This window comes from Melanostigma gelatinosum (assembly GCF_949748355.1).
Source record: "Melanostigma gelatinosum genome assembly, chromosome: 7".
In the NCBI taxonomy this organism is placed as follows: Eukaryota; Metazoa; Chordata; class Actinopteri; order Perciformes; family Zoarcidae; genus Melanostigma; species Melanostigma gelatinosum.
This window is the reverse complement of record NC_136640.1, coordinates 23,549,603-23,569,290: the sequence shown is the minus strand read 5'-3', so window position 1 is coordinate 23,569,290 and position 19,688 is coordinate 23,549,603. Positions and strand designations below refer to the sequence as shown.

The window sequence follows — 19,688 nt, the reverse complement described above, 5'->3', positions numbered from 1 at the left end:
GTCCACCGGGGGGCGACTCCTCTGGTTGTATAGAAGTCTATGAGAGAATGACTCTACTTCTCTCTTGATTTATTCCCTCAGTAAACATTGTAAACATGAGTTTATGTCTCAATCTCTAGTTTCAAGTCATCTTCAATACACATGATGTTCATTGAGTAAATTATTGTCCATTTAGAGTCAAACAGACCATAAAGCAGAGTACGCTTTAAGGCGGGGCTACATTGTATCTCTACATTGCATCTCTACGTCACTCCTCCACAGTCCAAATAACATGGTCACTACCGGTCACTGGTTGCAAAAAAAATCAAAGATGGCGACGGCCAAAATCAAAGATGATAATGGCCACAAACCAGTGGGTGACATAACGACAACTACCAGTACATCCACTTCTAATGTTCACTCTTAGGATAGAGGACAGAGTCTTGAACCTCAACTGTATCTTAAACACAAAGTGTCAAGTTGTTTTTTACAGGTCTCGATCTGGTATTAAAATGTATGTTCCTTCGAAAATGTTATTTTATATGAAACCCCATGTAATGAAAATACACACAGAAGTACACACCTGCAGCTGGGTTATCCTTGCGTCCATATGACATCATCGTCACTGGTTTGTCTTCCAGCCTTTGGCAACGCTAAAACCATCCGCAACGACAACTCGTCTCGTTTTGGGAAATACATCGACATCCATTTCAACAAGAGAGGAGCCATAGAGGGAGCCAAGATCGAGCAATACCTGCTGGAGAAATCCAGAGTCTGCCGACAGGTACGGCACACAACGATAACACCTGTCCACCTGCTCACACGTTAAACTCCTCAGGATCCAAATAACCGAAACATCCTGACAACATGGAAAAAACCTTTTCCAGCCCAACTTTCTGCTTAAATGTCCCTTTGTGGTTAATTTAATGAGAGGATGCCTTTAGACATTCACATGCTAACATTAGCATGCTAAAGTTAAGATGCTAAGGTGAGTGTGCTAACCGTTGCACACTTTGAAAGACACACTGTGAGGATTTTTCAACAATCTTTCTGCAGGTTATAAAGTAGCAAACAAAGAATAACCAGTAATATCTAGATACAAATACACACACGTAGAATTATTTACTATATTTTGATTGTTGTATTTTATGTTAGTCTTTTATGGTCTTTTCTTCCATTCCCCTCTTTACATATCACGTGTGTTTGTGTATATACGTACATAACATTTTATACTTTAATATATTATTATATATGTATATAATCATACTTATACATAAAAAACGTATACATACTTATATATTATAACAGTATTGTATTGTATGTATTGTATATTTCTGTTTTTTAATGTCATCTCATATTTTTTCATTTTCTTATTTTATTTTGACTACCTTCAAATAGTTATGCATCGGTGGTTTCCCCTCTCAGCCCGTGTGCTGCTGTAATGTGAATTTAATGTTCGCTCTCTGCAGGCCCGTGATGAGAGGAACTACCACGTCTTCTACTGCATGCTGAAGGGCATGACTGCAGAGGAGAAGAGGAAACTGGGTCTGAGCAAGGCCACCGACTACACCTACCTGACCATGGTGAGTACTCCCCTCCATCCTCGGGTGAGCTGTGCCGGTCACGTCGTTAGCAACGGTTAGCTGCTGCAGCAGTTGAGACTTTGACCTTCCGCCGTGAACGGTCACTCGAGTATCAGGACATTGAAACGCTCAGTGAGTGCACAACAACAAACAGCTTCACCCTTAAACACTGACAAAACAGAGATGATGAGAAGTTGAGATACTTCTTCCAGCTCTACTACGAGTTTGATAACAGAGAAGGTTTCAGGGATGTAAAACGTGTTATGTTTTGTCCTTTACAGTCAAACAGCAAGGAAACAAACAGCTTTAACTGAAATATAAAAGCACAAAATACTCAATACAATTGGATGACATTTAATATTTGATCGCCACAAAGAGCCCCTCTTTCTCTCTGCAGGGTAACTGTATAGTTTGTGATGGCCGAGACGACATGAAAGAGTACTCCAACATCCGCTCTGCAATGAAGGTACTTATTAAAACCACACACTGATCACAGTACAGCAAAGAGACATTACCTCCAGGTGTAACTTTAGAGCTTTAGTAGCTACTTAAAGTCATAAAGTAAGTAGAGTAATAATACTCTTAAAAAGCTTGGCTATGAAAGACACTGAAATAATCGCCTGTGCTCTGTTCTGCAGGTGCTGATGTTCACAGACAAAGAGAACTGGGAGATTACTAAACTGCTGGCTGCTATATTACACATGGGGAACCTCAGATATGAAGGTAAAGTCAGAAGGATTCTTGGTGAATTTTACAACACAGTGTATGAGTTTGTTGCTGCTCTGGTATGTTTCCTTGTTCGGTCTTCCAGTTTGTTGCGTTGAATACCAGTCGACACTATTCAGGACTGGAAAGAGATTTGCGAGCTTTTTAAGGTTCAGAAAACGATTTATCTATATTTTAATCCACAGTTAATATTGTCCTAAAACGACACAGTCGAATTTGTAGTAAGTAGGTAGTAATAAGTTCTCTTTGTATCTAAAAACAAGCAGAAAGCAGTCTATTACAAAGGAAATACAAGATATTTTGGTTGTTGCAACACAGAGGTTTACAAAGCATTTCCAGTTTTAGTTATTCTAGCATTATTATGGTAGAGCAGTATAACCGTCCCCAACATTGAGTGAGCCGCTTGTTGACCTTTGACCCTGCAGCTCGTACCTACGACAACCTGGATGCCTGCGAGGTCGTCCGGAGCCCTCACCTCACCACTGCTGCTACGCTGCTGGAGGTGACACACACACACACACACACACACACACACACACACACACACACACACACACACACACACACACACACACACACACACACACACACACACACACACACACACACACACACACGGCGGTCAATCTGTTTCAGTAATGGCAGGTTCATCCATATGCTCTCTACAGCAGGGATTCCCAAAGTGGGGTGCGGGCACCCCTGGGGGTGCGCGAGCTGCCTCTAGGGGGTGCGCGAGAGGAAAAGTGTAATGGCGGTCTGATGGTGTAATAATATTAAATATTTAAAAAAAATGTAATTTTAATTTAAAAACTGTCAGGTGGGACATCTGAAGCTATCAGTCGTAAAAGAGGAGAGGGACAGAGAGAGAGAGAGGAATCGGAGGCGAGGGGAACGGAGAGGTGCGTTGGGGAGAGACCGGGAGAAGAAATCGAGCCAGAGTCAGAGGAAGATGAGACGGAGGAGACCGAAAAGGAGGAAGGGATAGCACAGACAAATCGGGAGCACATCGGCCCATCGCGGTGTCAAGGTGAAAAAAGAGGAAACGAGAGTGAGCATCAGACTGGGAAAAAAAGAGGAAATATGATGAAAAGTATGTGTGTCTGGGCTTCACTTGGATTGGCAACGCAGATTGCCCAAAGCCACAGTGCGTGGTGTGCAGTGAGGTTCTGGCTAACAGTCTGAAGCTCTTATTTACGTCGCCACCTGAACACCAAGCATGCCAGTGCAAGTCAAAAGCCCCTTACATTCTTTATATCGAAATTGGAGGAGTTACAAAACAGCCAAAACAACTGCAGTCTCATTCATGTGTTGGGTCTATAAATGACGCACTACGGGCTTCATATCTGGTTACAGAATAGCGAGAAAGGGGCTACCGCACACAATCGCACACAATCACTGAGCTCGCCAGCTGCCAGAGAGATGGTGGAATGTATGATTGGGGAGAAAGAAGCAAAAAAGTTGGACATGATCCCGGTGTCCAACAACACTGTGTCGCGCCGCATCGATGCTTTGTCCGAAGACATCCTGGCTACATTAGTCGCTCATTAATTGTAAATTAAATGTGATAATCTGCCTCTGAGCCTGTGCGTGTGTGCTCGCATCCGTATTGCTCTTTAAAAGTGACGCCTTGTGTCACTGAAAGTTATTGAAACTTTGTTGCAGTGTTTCAGGGCGTTTTCACACCTTCAGTTCGTTTGCTTTGTTGCAGTTGCTCCTTTGTTCGGTTTGCAACATTTAACAGCGGACTAAATCTTGTAAACAAATGCCACGCGCGAGCAAACTGTTCTCTCATTGGTCCGATTCTTATGCGGCTATGAAGGCTTAAAAGGCTCTGTTGCTTCTTTTTTTTTTTTTTATTAAGGGGGGGGGGGGTGCGCGAACCCGGTCGGGATGTAGAAGGGGGTGCGCGGCCTAAAAGGTTTGGGAACCGCTGCTCTACAGTATAAGTGGGTGGTTTAGACACACAAAAGGAAGAATATCCTGTTCAAAGCTCTCCGCTACAGACAATCCACAATACAAAATATCATAACCAATGAATTAAAACCTGTGCTGCACTGTGCCTCTGTATTATGAAATAAACTAAAATAAATATCATGCTACATATACACATATGATTCAAGGCCCTCTGGGTTTGTACCCTTGAGGCCCGGCTACTTTTCAAATCACTGGCAAATCAAAAACCTTTGGAAAATACCTGTGACCTCAGGTCAGCTAACATTTTGATTCAGGCAATTTGGTGCACCTTTACAATAATCAATATCCAAACATTGTATCTTTCATTTTAGCATGACTTCTAGAGGATGACTTGAGGTTGAATTATCTAACCATTACAGAAAGACTAAAGAGATGGCTTGAAGCAAACCAAACCTGCATCACGAGTAATCACATTACCTCATCTCTGGCACTGCACCATGTACTCTTTTGCAAATCTGCTACTTTTGTAATGTATTCATGTATTTTACTGTATTGCATTGTATTGTGCTGTACAGTACAGTGTTGTACTGTAGTGTTGTTGTCATGAAAATTAGCTCTCAAGCTAACTCTGGCACATTTACATTGAGGTGGAAACTGAAATGTTGATGAATGTGCACTGTCCTTGGTGAATATATAAATAATACTGAAGGAGATGAAACAGTGTGTGTATGTGTGTGTTCAGGTGGATGGTAAGGACCTGATGAACTGTCTGACCAGCCGAACTCTGATCACCAGAGGAGAGACCGTCTCCACCCCACTCAGCATGGAACAAGCTCTGGACGTACGGGACGCTTTCGTTAAGGTGAAACACTTGATCATTCAAACCGCTTTTTAGTCATCTTTTCTTCACACATGACCTTAAATATAAGGCGAAAAACAATATCCATTACAGGAGGTTACAGGTGCACTGTGGAGTTTTCTACCGCGTTGAATGAACTTCCTTCAGCATAAAACATTTTTGAAAGCAAATAGTTTCAGTATTTTAAGTCCTGCTATTTTTTATACCCATGTTTATGAGCTAAAGTTCTTCTTCTCTGCCTTTAGTGGCATTTGGCTGCGTTTCTGAGCGCATCATCACCACCTGTAGATCACTGGAACAGTTTGAAAACATTTGTAGGGATGTGAATTCTAAGGCCAAAAAACACCCCAAATACTTCATAGTGCTACTTGAGGTCCAAAACTCTGCCGGTCTTTAAAGTATTACGGTGACTTGACTTGTGTGTGTGTGTGTGTGTGTGTGCAGGGAATTTACGGCCGCTTGTTTGTGTGGATCGTGGAGAAGATCAACGCGGCCATTTACAAGCCGATGCCCTCACAGCCCAAAGCTCTCAGACGCTCCATCGGACTGCTGGACATCTTCGGTTTTGAGAACTTCACTGTCAACAGGTACAGCACGCCCCCAGAGACCAGCACTCAGACCTGACAGACAGGGCAGTAACATGACCAGCTGACCTCATTAGCATCAGAAGGATTTCCTTTCATTTGTTTCTCCGTATCATCTTGGTCCCGTTAGTTTTCCTCCTCTTGTGTTCGTTGATCAGATGCAGCGTGTTTGACTGTTTGGTATTTGTCTAGTTCCCCATTTCCTTCTTCAACATTCGGTAAATGATTATGAAATGAATGATCGCATGAATACATTGTGTAAAATATATATTTGTGAATAAAGAAATGATTGAAACTCAACATAATACTGAACTTTAATAATCAGCATCTTTATTTTCACATTGAAGAGTTTTATAGGACCAATCATATGTATGTTGCATTAGATCTAGATAGATTTTAGTTGTGACCAGTTGTGTATCAACTTGAAAAGAAGCTGTTTGTCCATCTGGCCTCTTACAATGTGAATAAATGTCAAGTTAAACTTCTTCCTCTCACCCACGCTTCCTGACTTGAAGAGCCACCGAGTGCAAAGTAATTTTCTCTCGTCGCTTCTCGCCCCTCCGTCCCGCAGCTTTGAGCAGCTGTGCATCAACTTCGCCAACGAGAACCTGCAGCAGTTCTTCGTCCGGCACGTCTTCAAGCTGGAGCAGGAGGAGTACAACCTGGAGAACATCAACTGGCAGCACATCGAGTTCACCGACAACCAGGACGCCCTGGACATGATCGCCATCAAACCCATGAACATCATCTCGCTCATCGACGAGGAGAGCCGCTTCCCCAAGGTACGCGCGCTCGGGTGGTTGGATGGTGGGACGCAGATAAGCGACCAACCGAGCACCCTGCCGCTCTCTCCTTCCTTTTTAGAGACTGCAGAAACGTGAGCTGCTGAGTGTAAATCCGCGGTATCGCCGTTCGCCTCGCTCAGAGGCCGTCCTCACCATAATAACACTACTTTAGGAGGGAGGTCAGACGGCAGCTGGCAGTACCACGCGTCTGCACTTTGCGGCTCACTTTACAGCAGTTTCACAAGCGTGTGTGAGAACTACGGTGGCCTTGAGGTCATTCAAAAACACAAAAGGCCTCTCTTTGGAGCCAGTGTTTGGTTTGTCCCTTCTGGGCTACTGTAGAAACATGGCGGAGGACTCAGTGAAGTAAACCTGCTCCCTATGTAGATGTGAAGGACTCATTTTTAGTTTCAGGTGATACGCTTCAGAAAACAGTTATGAATATTATATTTCAAACTGCCAGTAGATCCCCTGAAATGCCGCACACTGGCCCTTTAAGTAAATGTACAAATGTATTAACACCCAAATCCACTGTGGATTATTTTTGGTCCATTTACAGGCACTGTTATTGAACAAAGTCATTTTAGAGGAATAATCAGATTGACTTCACATGTAGTCAGTATCTTCTAAACACCTTTGCGATGAGACGTTCAAACTTTTAGATTTCATGGAAACAGTGTTGCTGTCGGGAAGCAGATCATTTACATGATTCACCATTCTCACTTTAGCTTTGCTGCGTATATATTCTTGAATGTTTATTGTTGTAGATAAAATACTTATTAAAGTAGCTACAATCAGTATTTGTTTTAATAATGATGTGTCAAATTACAAAGTCAAAGTTGTCTCCTTCAGTGATAAACCTACAGAGAGTTATCAGCTGAATCTACGGCTCCTCTCGGCTTTACGGAGTTCTATATTGCGTTTCAGCTCTTTATTTATCTGTGTGGCACCAAACTTTCTTCGGGTTCACTCTCAGCACTCTCGTAGTGTCGTTTACGGAGAAGAATCTGTAAAAGGTCACTGTACTATAGCTGCTCAGCAGAAAACACAGACAGAGTTAGACACTAGCTGGTGAACATAGTGTTGCATTTAGCAGCTAAAGAGACAGATGTTTCCCTCTGGAGTTGGTGGAGACCAAAACCAGCGCTAAAAGAGAGTAAATGTCACACATCAACTTAGAAGGTGTTACCGTCAACTTCACCAGGGGCTTTGAATGTGAAAATGTGTCTTTTTGTTTCCGTCTCTGTGTGTCCTGCAGGGCACGGACACCACCATGCTGAACAAGCTGAACCACCAGCACAAGCTCAACACATACTACATCCCTCCAAAGAACAACCACGAGACCCAGTTTGGCATCCAGCACTTTGCTGGAGTGGTTTACTACGAAACGAGAGGTCAGAGTCACTTCAGACGCACCAGGAGGAGACAATGAGAATGTTCCCGTGTTACCGTGGGAACATATTAGATATTTAATGAAGCCAGTTTGATGTGTTTCCTTCTGTTCTATCTACTTATGGTATTATTATTTATTATTGAGCACGTGTTGTGTGTTTTTGTTTCATATTTGCTGAGATAGCTGATGATGCAAAACATATGTTATCGATGATTACATGCATCTGTGCTTGTTTATTATGTGCACGCTCTGACACTGCGTGTGTGTGTGTGTGTGTGTGTGTGTGTGTGTGTGTGTGTGTGTGTGTGTGTGTGTGTGTGTGTGTGTCCTGCAGGCTTCCTGGAGAAGAACAGAGACACTTTATACGGTGACATCATCCAGCTGGTTCACTCCTCCAAGAACAAGTTCATCAAACAGATCTTCCAGGCTGATGTCGCTATGGTAACGGATACTCAGACACGCGCGCGCACACACACACACACACACACACACACACACTATTGTCAAACAAGCAGGAGCGCTGACAGTGAAAGTCCTTTTCTGATTTTACTGTTTTTTGCACTGCGCTTTACTAAGATATATTCAAACATACTTTTTTATCTGATCTTTTGGTGAAGTTGCATTAATCACTACCAGGGGGGAGACATTTTGTCTTCACTAGGAATACAAATAATTTAGCAGAATGTATAGATCAGGCTTCAAGGATTGAGGTGACATGTTGTCGGGTTGAACCAAATAGATTCTAGCTGAAATGTTTTGATCCTGGTTCGATCATGTGACGCACTATAAAAGTACCATATAAATTGTAAACAATACTCAGATATGCTTTACATAAAAATAAATATTAGTTATATTAGTTTCTGGGGATTTCTCATTGCAACATTTGGTACACTTAGATTTATTTTGACTGGAAGTGTAACTTTGTTGTCGTGTCTAACGTAACATATTGTCATTTAGTTTCCCACTGTGACCACTAGAGGGCAGTACACACCCATGTTTCTAAATACACTCACGTCATTGTGAGCTCAAAAATAGTCAAAACACACAGAAAGCACACTATACAACATTTCACTTCACTATACTTCAACTACATTTTGCTGAAACATACTTTTACATAAGTAAGGTTTTGAAAAAGGGATTTTTACTTTTAGTGGAGTATTATCACATTATGGTAGTAGTACTTTTACTGAAGTAAATTGTCTGAATACTTCTTCCATCTGGCTGCAACTTACAATTATTTCCATTTTTGATTCATCTGTTCATTATTTTATGGATCGTTTGTCCATAAATTGTGGGGAAATTGCTTGTTTTATTTCAGCCCAGAGAGAAAAGACTCAAATCATAACATTTGAACCAGCAAATGTTTCTAAGAATAGAAAACATAGAATTTTCTCACGATTAACTAATCAACTTTTAAATGATAAAGTTCTGGCTTCACTTTTAATTTCAACTCTGAACCTGCAACGTCAGCCTCACAAAGACTTTTATATTTAGAGACGGAAAGAGGAGAAAGGTTAGTCAGAGCTCAGGAAGAGAGAAAGGAGTCCTCATTGTTTCTGACCATGACACTTTCTGTGATGTGTGTGTGTGTGTGTGTGTGTGTGTGTGTGTGTGTGTGTGTGTGTGTGTGTGTGTGTGTGTGTGTGTGTGTGTGTGTGTGTGTGTGTGTGTGTGTGTGCGTGTGTGTGTTTAGGGGGCAGAGACCAGGAAGCGTTCGCCCACTCTGAGCAGTCAGTTTAAGAGATCTCTGGAGCTGCTGATGAGAACTCTGAGTGTTTGTCAGCCTTTCTTCGTTCGCTGCATCAAACCCAACGAGTACAAGAAATCCATGGTGAGTGTCGGCACTCTGTATCCAAATAGAACACCGTAGAATAAGTTTACTTTGAATGGATTTTAGTTGACAAGCAGTGCAATATAAATAGAACCACTTGGTTACTGTCGACTGGCTCTGCAGCAGCTGGAAAGCAAAACATTTCTCAGCAAGTTCTCTAACTGTGTTAAGAATGAATTTTGGGGTGGACAAAATAATGTAAACACATTAAATCTAATAATATCTTAATTCATATTTCAAAGGCAAACAGTCGTAAATTGAAGCAAATTAATATTTACAGTATTTAATATTTACATGTTTTTAAACTTTGTGTTGAAGCTGTTTTTGATCAAAATGATTTCCTCCACACGTTGTACTTCTTCCTGTTATTTTGTCCAAGCCTGCGGATAGATGGTTGATCGGTTCTGAACTCAGGCTGCAGTGTCGCAAAATTTGGGAAAAACATTGAAATATATTTTAATGCACAAACGCTTCATTTTTAAGTTATTTGTAACCGAGGAGGTCATCAGTGTTTGTAATTGTTCATGTCACTAATATGAGGTTACAGAATGAAATGAATCCATAAAAAGTTTAACATGCTTTTATTTTGACCTTAATGTATTTTGACCATTGGAATACATACGATTCATATATATTTCTAATCATAAACCTTTCAGACTTTTTACTTCGATAAATCAAACGGAGTGTTAAATGAAGTCAAATGTGCCCCAACAGTGTTTTCTCATCAATAACGTCTGTAAACATTGTTTATTACTAAATATTCAAACATGGATTAAAACACCACGTGGAGTCCACTGATCATGTTCATCAAAACAAGTCAAGAGTCAATTAGTGCAAAGATGCATGAAAAATAAAACATAATAGTGAATTAAAAATAAAGGAAGTTTGGAATTATAGCCTTTCTAAAGGAAAACTGATCACTCGTACATCAGTTGCTCCCCCGTTTTACTCCACTCTGTTCTTCATGCCTCCACACTGAACGGAGAATCTCAAAAACAGAGAACAGTCTTGATGAGTACTTAAGCCGTGCTTAATACCAGAAAAACTATATCCAAACCTTCGTTGACAAACTGTCACACCTCGTTCATCATAAGAACAATAATGTGTCATTTATTTAAAGTGTATTTGTTTGGGGAGAAGTATGGAGCATAAACCAAAGCCACACAGCACAGCATTTATAGCCTGAGCTAATTTACAGTGGCCGTCCCTGATGGGTCTTTACAAATACATAAAACTGAACCACAGATACACAAGAGACAAAACATTAACTTATCCAGTCGCGTGCTCGCTATTTCCCAAGCACGCATTTCTGCTAAAAAACTGTCTTAAACCCTTTGTCACTGGTTTGTAGAGCGCCTGTGTTTTAAATAGGCAGGTTCTAGCAAAGATGAATGTGTTTGGGAAGTAGTGATAATAATACCGGAAAAATAAAACTTGGATTATAATGCACAAGCTGTGTGAGAGTTTGTATGAAGGTTCTGATGTAATTTTGCCGTTGTTAAACGCCGCCCCCATTTACTTCAACTCATCAAGACTTCTCTTCTTCTTTATAGTTCCAGTAATGGAGAGAGCAATGTACAGTAACAAGAAGGATTCAAATCAAATCCCTCACATTTGATAGGACCACTAAAAGAACCTCCCTAGTTGCAGATTGATTGATGGATGGATGTCGTGATATGATTGCTTATGTAAGCACTCTTCATATTTAGTTGAACAGGAAGCAAAGATGATTCGAATTTAAATTGTTAAATCGGTGCCCTTTCATCTATAGTCCTTCACCTCTAACAAGGAGTTTGAGATGACGACCTTTAACCCCCATCAGGCTCAGCTGTGTATTTTTACTCAACACCTGAGGTGTCAGCTGATTTTGGAGGTCAGTAAACTCGCCCTTCCTGTCACAGTGTTTGTGTCTGTAGTTGTTTGACAGGGAGCTGTGTGTGCGTCAGCTGAGGTACTCGGGCATGATGGAGACCATCCGCATCCGCCGCGCAGGATACCCCATCCGCTACACCTTCGTGGAGTTCGTCGACCGCTACCGGGTGCTCATGCCTGGAGTCAAACCGGCGTACAAACAGGTAGAGTGTGAGTGTGTGTGCGTGTTGTTTATTTGTTGTTTAATATGTAAGGATAGAAGTCCATGTTTTGGGGAATATTCTGTTTGAAAAAGTAGGGGTTGTCTCACGAGACAATCATGTGTTCACAACATCAGATACTGTTTTTGAATGGAGAGAGTACCGATTGTTTTTAGCCTCAGTGTTGCTAGGCCAGCGAGTTCCTTCAAGGCAAGGCAAGGCAAAGCAAGGCAAGGCAAGGCAAGGCAAGTTTATTTGTACAGCACATTTCAACAACAAGGTAATGCAAAGTGCTTCACATAAAACCATTAAAAGCATCAAAACATAAGGCAAAAGAAAAGGAGATTTAAAAACAATTAAAGAAACAGTGTAAGAAATAAAATTCAGTAGTAAAATGCAAAAATGCAGGAAATTTATTAATATATTAATTGAACGTGGTTCAATTAAAGGCAGCAGCAAACAGAATGGTCTTCAATCTTGATTTAAATGAGCTGAGTGTCTCAGCAGACCTGCAGCTTTCTGGGACTTTGTTCCAGATATGTGGAGCAGAAAAACTGAACGCTGCTTCTCCATGTTTAGTTCTGACTCTGGGAACAGAAAGTAGACCGGTCCCAGACGACCTGAGGGGTCGGGATGGTTCATAAGGTAGCAGCAGATCAGAGATGTATTTTGGCCCTAAACCATTCAGTGCTTTGTAAACACACCGTTACAGTAGTCCAGTCTGCTGAAGATAAATGGGTGGACAAGTTTTTCCAAATCCTGTTGGGACATAAATCCTCTAATCCTTGATATATTCTTCAAGTGATAGTAGGCTGATTTTGTAATTGTCTTGATATGGCTGTTCAGGTTGAGGTCTGAATCCATAACTACACCTAGATTTCTGGCTTGGTTTGTGGGTTTTAACATCAGTGACTGAAGCTGAGCGGTGATTTTCAATTGTTCTTCCTTGGTACCAAAAACAATTACTTCTGTTTTATCTTTGTTTAATTGAAGAAAATTCTGGCACATCCAGTTGTTGATTTGTTCAATGCAGTTACCCAGCCCTTGTATGGGATTATAGTCCCCTGGTGACATAGTTATGTAGATTTGTGTGTCGTCTGCATAATTATGATAACACACTTTGTTGTTTTCCATAATCTGAGCTAGTGGAAGCATGTAGATGTTGAACAGAAGAGGCCCCAGTATTGAACCTTGGGGAACACCACATGTCATTTTAGTCAGCTCTGATGTGTAATCAGCTACAGACACAAAGTATTCTCGGCCCTTCAAGTAGGATTCAAACCAGTTAAGTGCTGTGCCAGAGAGTCCCACACATATTTTTAGTCTTTCTATGAGTATGGCATGGTCGACCGTGTCGAATGCAGCACTGAGATCTAGTAACACTAAGACTGAACTTCTGCCATTGTCTATGTTTAAGTGGATGTCGTTGAAAACCTTAACAAGAGCAGTTTCAGTGCTGTGGTGCTGTCGAAAGCCTGACTGGAAAACATCAAAGCAGTTATTTACGGTCAAGAAGTTGGTCAGCTGTTGGAAAACAAATTGATTGCATGCCCAGGTGGATTGGAGTTCAGCAGCTACCGACACTGGAGGGTTTGTTAGCCTGTCGACGGTAGCAAATAAGGCGCGTGTGTTGTTCTTGTTTTTGGTTATGATGTCAGAGAAGAATGACTGCCTTGCATTTCTAAGTTCCAAATTATAATTGCGAAGTCTCTCTTTATAGATGTCACAGTGAACCTGGAGATTAGTTTTTCGCCACCTGCGCTCAGCTTTCCGACACTCTTGTTTCTCCATTTTGACCAACGTAGCATTTCTCCAAGGAGATCTTTGCTTACCCGAGACAACCTTCACTTTAGTGGGTGCAATGGCATCAATAATATTTTTTACTTTAAAATTGAAGCCATCTACAAGCTCATTGACTGAGAGGCAAGAGAGGGCTGGTGTGGAGGAGAACTTCTGAATAAATAGTTCACTGGTGTTTTCAGAGATGTAACGCTTTATCAGAACCTTGGTTTGGACATTTGTGTGCAAGGAGATTGCACTCTCAAAGAAAACACAGAAATGATCAGAGAGTGCAACATCAGTCACAGCAACCTTGGAAATGTTTACACCTTTGGTGATGATTAGGTCCAGAGTGTACCCCCTGTTGTGGGTGGGTCCTGTCACATGCTGAGTCAGATCATAGTTATCAAGGACACCACATAGTTCTATAGACTCTCTGTCCTGGGGATTATCAACATGGATATTAAAGTCACCAACAATAACAACACAGTCAAAATCAATACAGATTACAGACAGCAGTTCAGTAAACTCATCAAAGAAGGTTGCACAGTATTTAGGCAGTCTGTAAATGTTTAGGAATAAAGCTTGATTGGAATTCAGAGCCACATATTCAAAATAACTAAAATGACCAAAGGGCATCTGCTTGCATTGAAGAGAATCATTAAATAAAACAGCAACTCCACCTCCTTTCTTATGCGCTCTTGTTTCGCTCATGAAACTGAAGTTGTGAGGTGTTGATTCAATAAGAACAGCTGCACTGTTATCTTGATTTAACCAAGTTTCAGTTAAAAACAAAATGTCCAGTTTGTGCCTAACAATAAAATCATTGATTAAAAATGTTTTTCCTGACAGAGACCTGACATTTAATAAAGCTAAGTTTAATGTGGTTAAAGCTTTCTTTGCCCAATTTATTTGGACAGGCTGATGAGGAATGTATGCTAAGTTTGATAAATTAGCATGTTTACTATTGTTTCTTCGCAGCCTCACCTTTCTTTTTCTATAAACTTGCAGGACAGGAATTGAAACGGCTAGCTGCATACAGGGCCCCGACTTTTCCTGGAGAGAGTCATTGGTGTCATTAGCCTTGTAGCCTGGACCCAGAAGATATCAATTTTTTAGGGGAGACAGAGGATGGTTGTAGTACCGTCGAGGAGTGGGGAGAGGAGTGTGTTTGGTTCCAGCAATGACCAGCTCTTTCATGTGGTCAGTGAACTCCAGGTGGGGGGAGGATGGGGAGAGTGTGAGAGAGGCTTGCGATCCAAAGTATGGACCCGAAGTAGGTGCTGGGGAGGGAGGTAAAGACTCCTCGTCTAGGAAGGGTGGGGAAAGTGGGAGGTCCAGTCCAAAGTATGGACCTGAAGTAGGTGCTGGGGAGGGAGGTAAATACTCCTCGTCTAGGAAGGGTGGGGAAAGTGGGAGATCGGAGGCGGTCCCTGATGATGAGGTTGGAGACTCCTCCTTTTGGCTGTCGTTAGGCGGGGGCATCCTTCCCATAAGGTCTCCATGGCGATGCTGTGTGGTTATCTCTTGTTTAGACTCCTCTTGTGTCTTGTCCTTGGCAGTAGGGACAGACGAGTGACGCAGGGAGAAAAATAGGTTCGAGGTAAACAGTTTTACCCCTGACTTGTTCAGGCAAACTCCATGCGCTGTAAAAAGATGTCTGCGCTCCCAGAAAAGGTAGAAATTGTTGATAAAATGTACTGAATGGTCAGTACATGCAGTTGACAGCCATTTGTTCAGTGCAAACAGCCTGCTGAATCCTTCATCTCCTCCTCTGACTGGTGGGAGAGGGCCACTGATGAACACCTCAGCCTTGACCGAGCTGACTGTGTTTAACAGATCAATAAAGTCTCGCTTTAGAACTTCAGACTGTTGTTTCACAATATCACAGCTTCCTGTATGCACGATGATGTTTTTCGCTGTGGGATAGTCAGCCACGATGTCCAGGAATTTGTCTCTCATGTCAGAGACCATATCTTTCGGAAAGCAGAGTATTTTGGTGTTCTTGCTGCACAGTTTTCTGACATCTTTTACAGCATTGTCACCAACAATCAGAGTCTCAGGCCCAGTCATTAGCTTTGCCTGCAGCCCTTTCTCACATTTACTCTCAGTTCTTACCCTGCTTTGAGGAGATAGCTGCTTATCCAGGTCATCAGATGGAGATTTAGGATCCTGCGACAATGGAGCAAATCTGTTTTGAAGTTGTAGGCTTGGTTGTTGTGGAGGTGTTTTGCAGGTTTTACTTTTCTTAGCTGTCCTTGGCTTTGGCCGTCTGGGTGCAGGGGTTGAGGAGGAGTTCTGCCCGTGTGCTAGTGCAGGCCAGCCAGTCGCATCACAAATCTCAGCGCGCTGGGCTCTGCCTGTTAGTCGTCCTCCCACATATTTTCTCTTCGGCTTTGCACCGAGAGAGTTCCAGGGAGGACTACCATTTGAAGATTCATTATCTGCTCTCTCCTCCTGTTTCTTGGTAGGCCTGGTTGTGCTAGTTAGCTGTGTCTTAGCTAGCGTTTGTCCAGTGTCTTGAGTCCATGGTAGAGTGGTATCATTCCCACACAGTCCATTTACCGCCACGTTTACTTCTAGTCGGTGGATTTTTGTTTCCAAGACTGCAATCTTCTGTAGGAGTTTGTAGTAGTCATCCGTGGAGAAGGGAGGCATCTTGCTGCTACTTAGCTTTAACTTAGCTGCTAGTTAGCATTAGTCAACAATCCAAATAGCTCGACGACTTTCCGACGGATTTGTCTTCACTCAAACGTTGAAGAATGATATATGTGATATATCTGTCAAGATATATGTGATATATCTGGCAAATTGAAGCAAGAAAATGCAAGAAAATGCAAGCAGAGGCAAGCAGAGGCAAGAGCAAGCAGCAAAGCGACTGCACTCTCTCATCAAGGTCGTAGTGGAAATAGTATTCAAGTCAGTTTAATGTGAAGTGCTATGATAAGTGAAATGAAAATGAGGACAAAGTTTTTAAATGCAGAAGCAGACTGTGAACTGAATCATCTGCCAAGCAGTCAGCAAGTAACACTGTCACAGATTTATTAGGATTTAAACCCACATCGCACCAAACAACTGAGGCCAAATCAGCCAGGAACAGTGTGTGTGTGTGTGTGTGTGTGTGTGTGTGTGTGTGTGGTTATTATGATCTGACGCCTGGAACAGATCAGATCAGATGACACCACATGTGTGACACTGTGTTTGGTCACCATGCAGTTTTTTTCCCACAATCCCAACAGTCTGTTTTCTTTGGACCCAGACATGTTTCCTGCCTCACTTTGCTGCTTTGGAGGGTGTGTGCGTGTGTGTGTGTGTGTTTTACTTAATTAACAGTTTAGAATTAGTATTTGTCAGATTAGATTTATGATTCAGTTCAAGTTTTAGAATTTTTAAATACTTTCTCTGACTAAACTTAATTCATTTTAATGAATAATATTTGCCTATTAGGACACACAGATTTTTTGGAAAAGTTACAAAACCCAAAGTATTGAATTAATAAATACGTTAAATGGAGAAAAGCCAATTTTTTAGACATTAATCTTCCTTTCGAGATAAATAATGTTGAAAAAATGTCAGCTAGTTTTTGGTCTAAGAACAAATTCCTGAAAATCCCATCAGCCTCAGCTGTACTTTGTACATTTTTAGTTAACATGGTCATGGTAATGAAGTCACCCAGTGCAACAGTGTGACTCACTGATGTATTTTAATAGAGCTCTATGGAAGGTAGGGAGACGATATTTCAGGCTTTAATACACATTCATTGTTAGTGTTGGTCTTTTCATGAGAAAACTAATACTTATTATTCAACCTTATCATTGTGAGCATGTTAGCGTGCTAACTCTGAGCAGTCAGCTCAACGTCTCAGGGAGCACACTCACAGTTCCAACATGTCAACCTGTTGTCGTGTCTCTCGTCCACCAGGAGGACCTGAGGGGAACCTGCCAGAGGATCGCTGAGGCGGTGCTCGGCAGAGACGATGACTGGAAGATGGGAAAGACCAAGATCTTCCTCAAGGTACGACTGCAGCAAAAGGCGGCTCCGCTCAATTCGGAGATCCGATGAACGATAAGATGAAACAGCATGATGTGTGGGGGCAGCCTGGAGGAAAATAGAGTACAAGAAAATCCACAGCTGACCTTGAATTAAAAAAAAGAGACTTCACTATATTGGTGTGGTTTGAGTAAATCCTTCCAACAAGGAGCTCTTTGCTGTCATGACTGCTGGTATCAATCATCAATATCAGAAGCATTTTGTGCGGCCAAATTCTAAAATAAGATGTCTTGCCAACTGTCAAATCCGTTCAATTCCAACAATGTGTACCAAGAAAATATCCCCCACAACATTTATACGACCAGCAGCATCAGCAGTCTCTGGCCCTAACATCTGCATGGGGCAGCAGTTGTCGCGTATAGCGTACCAGCTAATGTTTTTCCATTGTCTACTGTCCACTTCTGGTTAGCCTGTTCCAGCCGTATAGCCGCGTTATCTTGTTCTTAGCCAACAAGAGGTGAACCTTTGGGTGCTTTTATGCATTGGGTTGCTGCCACATGATTGGCTATCTGCATTAATCAACAGGTGTAGCTATGAAGTGGCTGCTGAGCGTTTCACATTATTATCTCAGCCAGGCGTCGGCCTGGGTAGAGCAGGTTATGCCTTCGGTTTGTGTGTGTGACCGCGTGAGTCTTCGAGTCCGTGCTTCCGTGACTGTGAGTGAGCGTGCACCTCTGCGTCTGTCCATGGCTGATCTCGCATTCTGTTGCAATATAAACTGCATCATATTTTGGGTGACCAGTTATGGCTGCATGCTCAAGGATCAGCAGTTTTATACTGCCATTGACTCCCTGCTCCTAACAGGCCCCAGGCCGGTAGGGGCCACTAGTGATAATACAGCTGAGTGCATCACCGACCTGCTCTTCTGAGTGCAGTTTTCTAGCTAATGAAGTTGTTTCTCTAAGCGTTCAACACATTATACAGAGAAAGACTTTGTTTGAACTGTTCAGCTGCAGCTTACTGGGAATAAACCAGTTCATCCCAGTGGTGAGGCTCTGTTGTGATCCAGTTCACATGCCTGCTGATGGGAAAGTGTGTGTGTTTCTGCTTCCTGCTGTGTGTGTGTGTGTGTGTGTGTCACAAGAGATGGTGAGAAAATAACCAAAGGTATTTAAGTTCCCATCAGGTGTGTATATGTTTCTGTGTGTGTTTAAACTTGATATGAGTATTATTATTGCATATGTGTGAATGTGTGTGTGTTTTGGTTTCCCGCCCAGTGAGGACAGATGTTGTCCAGAGGTCACTGGTAAGGCACATCCGTTAGCCGGTTGCCTCGGTGACACTGTCACTTCTTTCCCCAGAGGTTGAATGAAAATATCAGCTGACGATGATTCAGGCTCAGTTTGTTTTCACAGTGTGTGATTCTGATCGAGCGATGACGTGTTTACACACCAAATACGTTGAGTTTTGGAACAGTGTTCAACAAAGTCCCACAGTAGCACGAACTAACTAATCAATTGAGATTGCGGGAAAGACCAGCAACTCCTGTGTTCTGTAATGTAAAATTACTGTCTTTGTCAATGGAGTGTGGCGGCTTTGGAGAGAGCATAGAATAGATGCATTTAATGGCTTCAGTTCCACATCGGAAAGGTCTGTCAAGACTGGACTAGACTGTAAAGACACAGCGTTGTTTTAAAGGCAAACTGTTATGTAGATAACAACAGATAACATTTTTAAAAAACTGGTAAAACAGTGTGTGAAACAAAAAGTCCCATTAATGAACCGGGTGAATCTACGGCTCCCGAGTTAGAGGAGGTTGGAGGAGACTTTTCTGTATCACGCCCCTGCCTTGTGTTTGAAGTTGATTATTCAGGTCTATTTTCACACAAATGTCTCGGCTCCTCCGGATTCAAGGCTAATCTCTATCAGGCCTTACGGCTCGGCTGGACAGGAAGCAGAACAGGAAGTAGAAAGTGCAGGGGGGTTGAAGGCAGGGCAGTACCCACACTTCCTCCCACAGGACGGATGGACAGGAGAGGTTTATGGTCTGTTAGGTGTCGTGTTAGCAAACTGGGAAGCTGTCAGATCAAAGCATGTTGGGGGGAAAGTGCTGTAACTACAGTGTTTGGTTTAATGTGTCCTGACTTCAGAATGCTTTTCCTGACTTTCAACAATTTGGGAAGGCGGATATAT

General features: G+C 42.2%; 1 protein-coding gene across 2 annotated transcripts in view; it reads left to right on the top strand.

Annotated features, from left to right (window-relative positions):
• Positions 1-19,688, top strand: part of myo7aa (myosin VIIAa) — a gene marked incomplete at its 5' end in the record, with an annotated part of 66,738 nt that overhangs the window by 22,575 nt on the left and 24,475 nt on the right. For both annotated transcript variants that reach the window (XM_079271707.1, XM_079271706.1), the window contains 13 exons: positions 621-763; positions 1,449-1,562; positions 1,960-2,028; positions 2,201-2,285; positions 2,714-2,790; positions 4,945-5,064; positions 5,506-5,648; positions 6,217-6,427; positions 7,689-7,824; positions 8,158-8,264; positions 9,517-9,654; positions 11,571-11,729; positions 17,427-17,519. In XM_079271707.1, the coding sequence (XP_079127833.1) occupies positions 621-763; positions 1,449-1,562; positions 1,960-2,028; positions 2,201-2,285; positions 2,714-2,790; positions 4,945-5,064; positions 5,506-5,648; positions 6,217-6,427; positions 7,689-7,824; positions 8,158-8,264; positions 9,517-9,654; positions 11,571-11,729; positions 17,427-17,519 (1,595 nt within the window). The remainder of the gene's footprint in view (positions 1-620; positions 764-1,448; positions 1,563-1,959; positions 2,029-2,200; positions 2,286-2,713; positions 2,791-4,944; positions 5,065-5,505; positions 5,649-6,216; positions 6,428-7,688; positions 7,825-8,157; positions 8,265-9,516; positions 9,655-11,570; positions 11,730-17,426; positions 17,520-19,688) is intronic.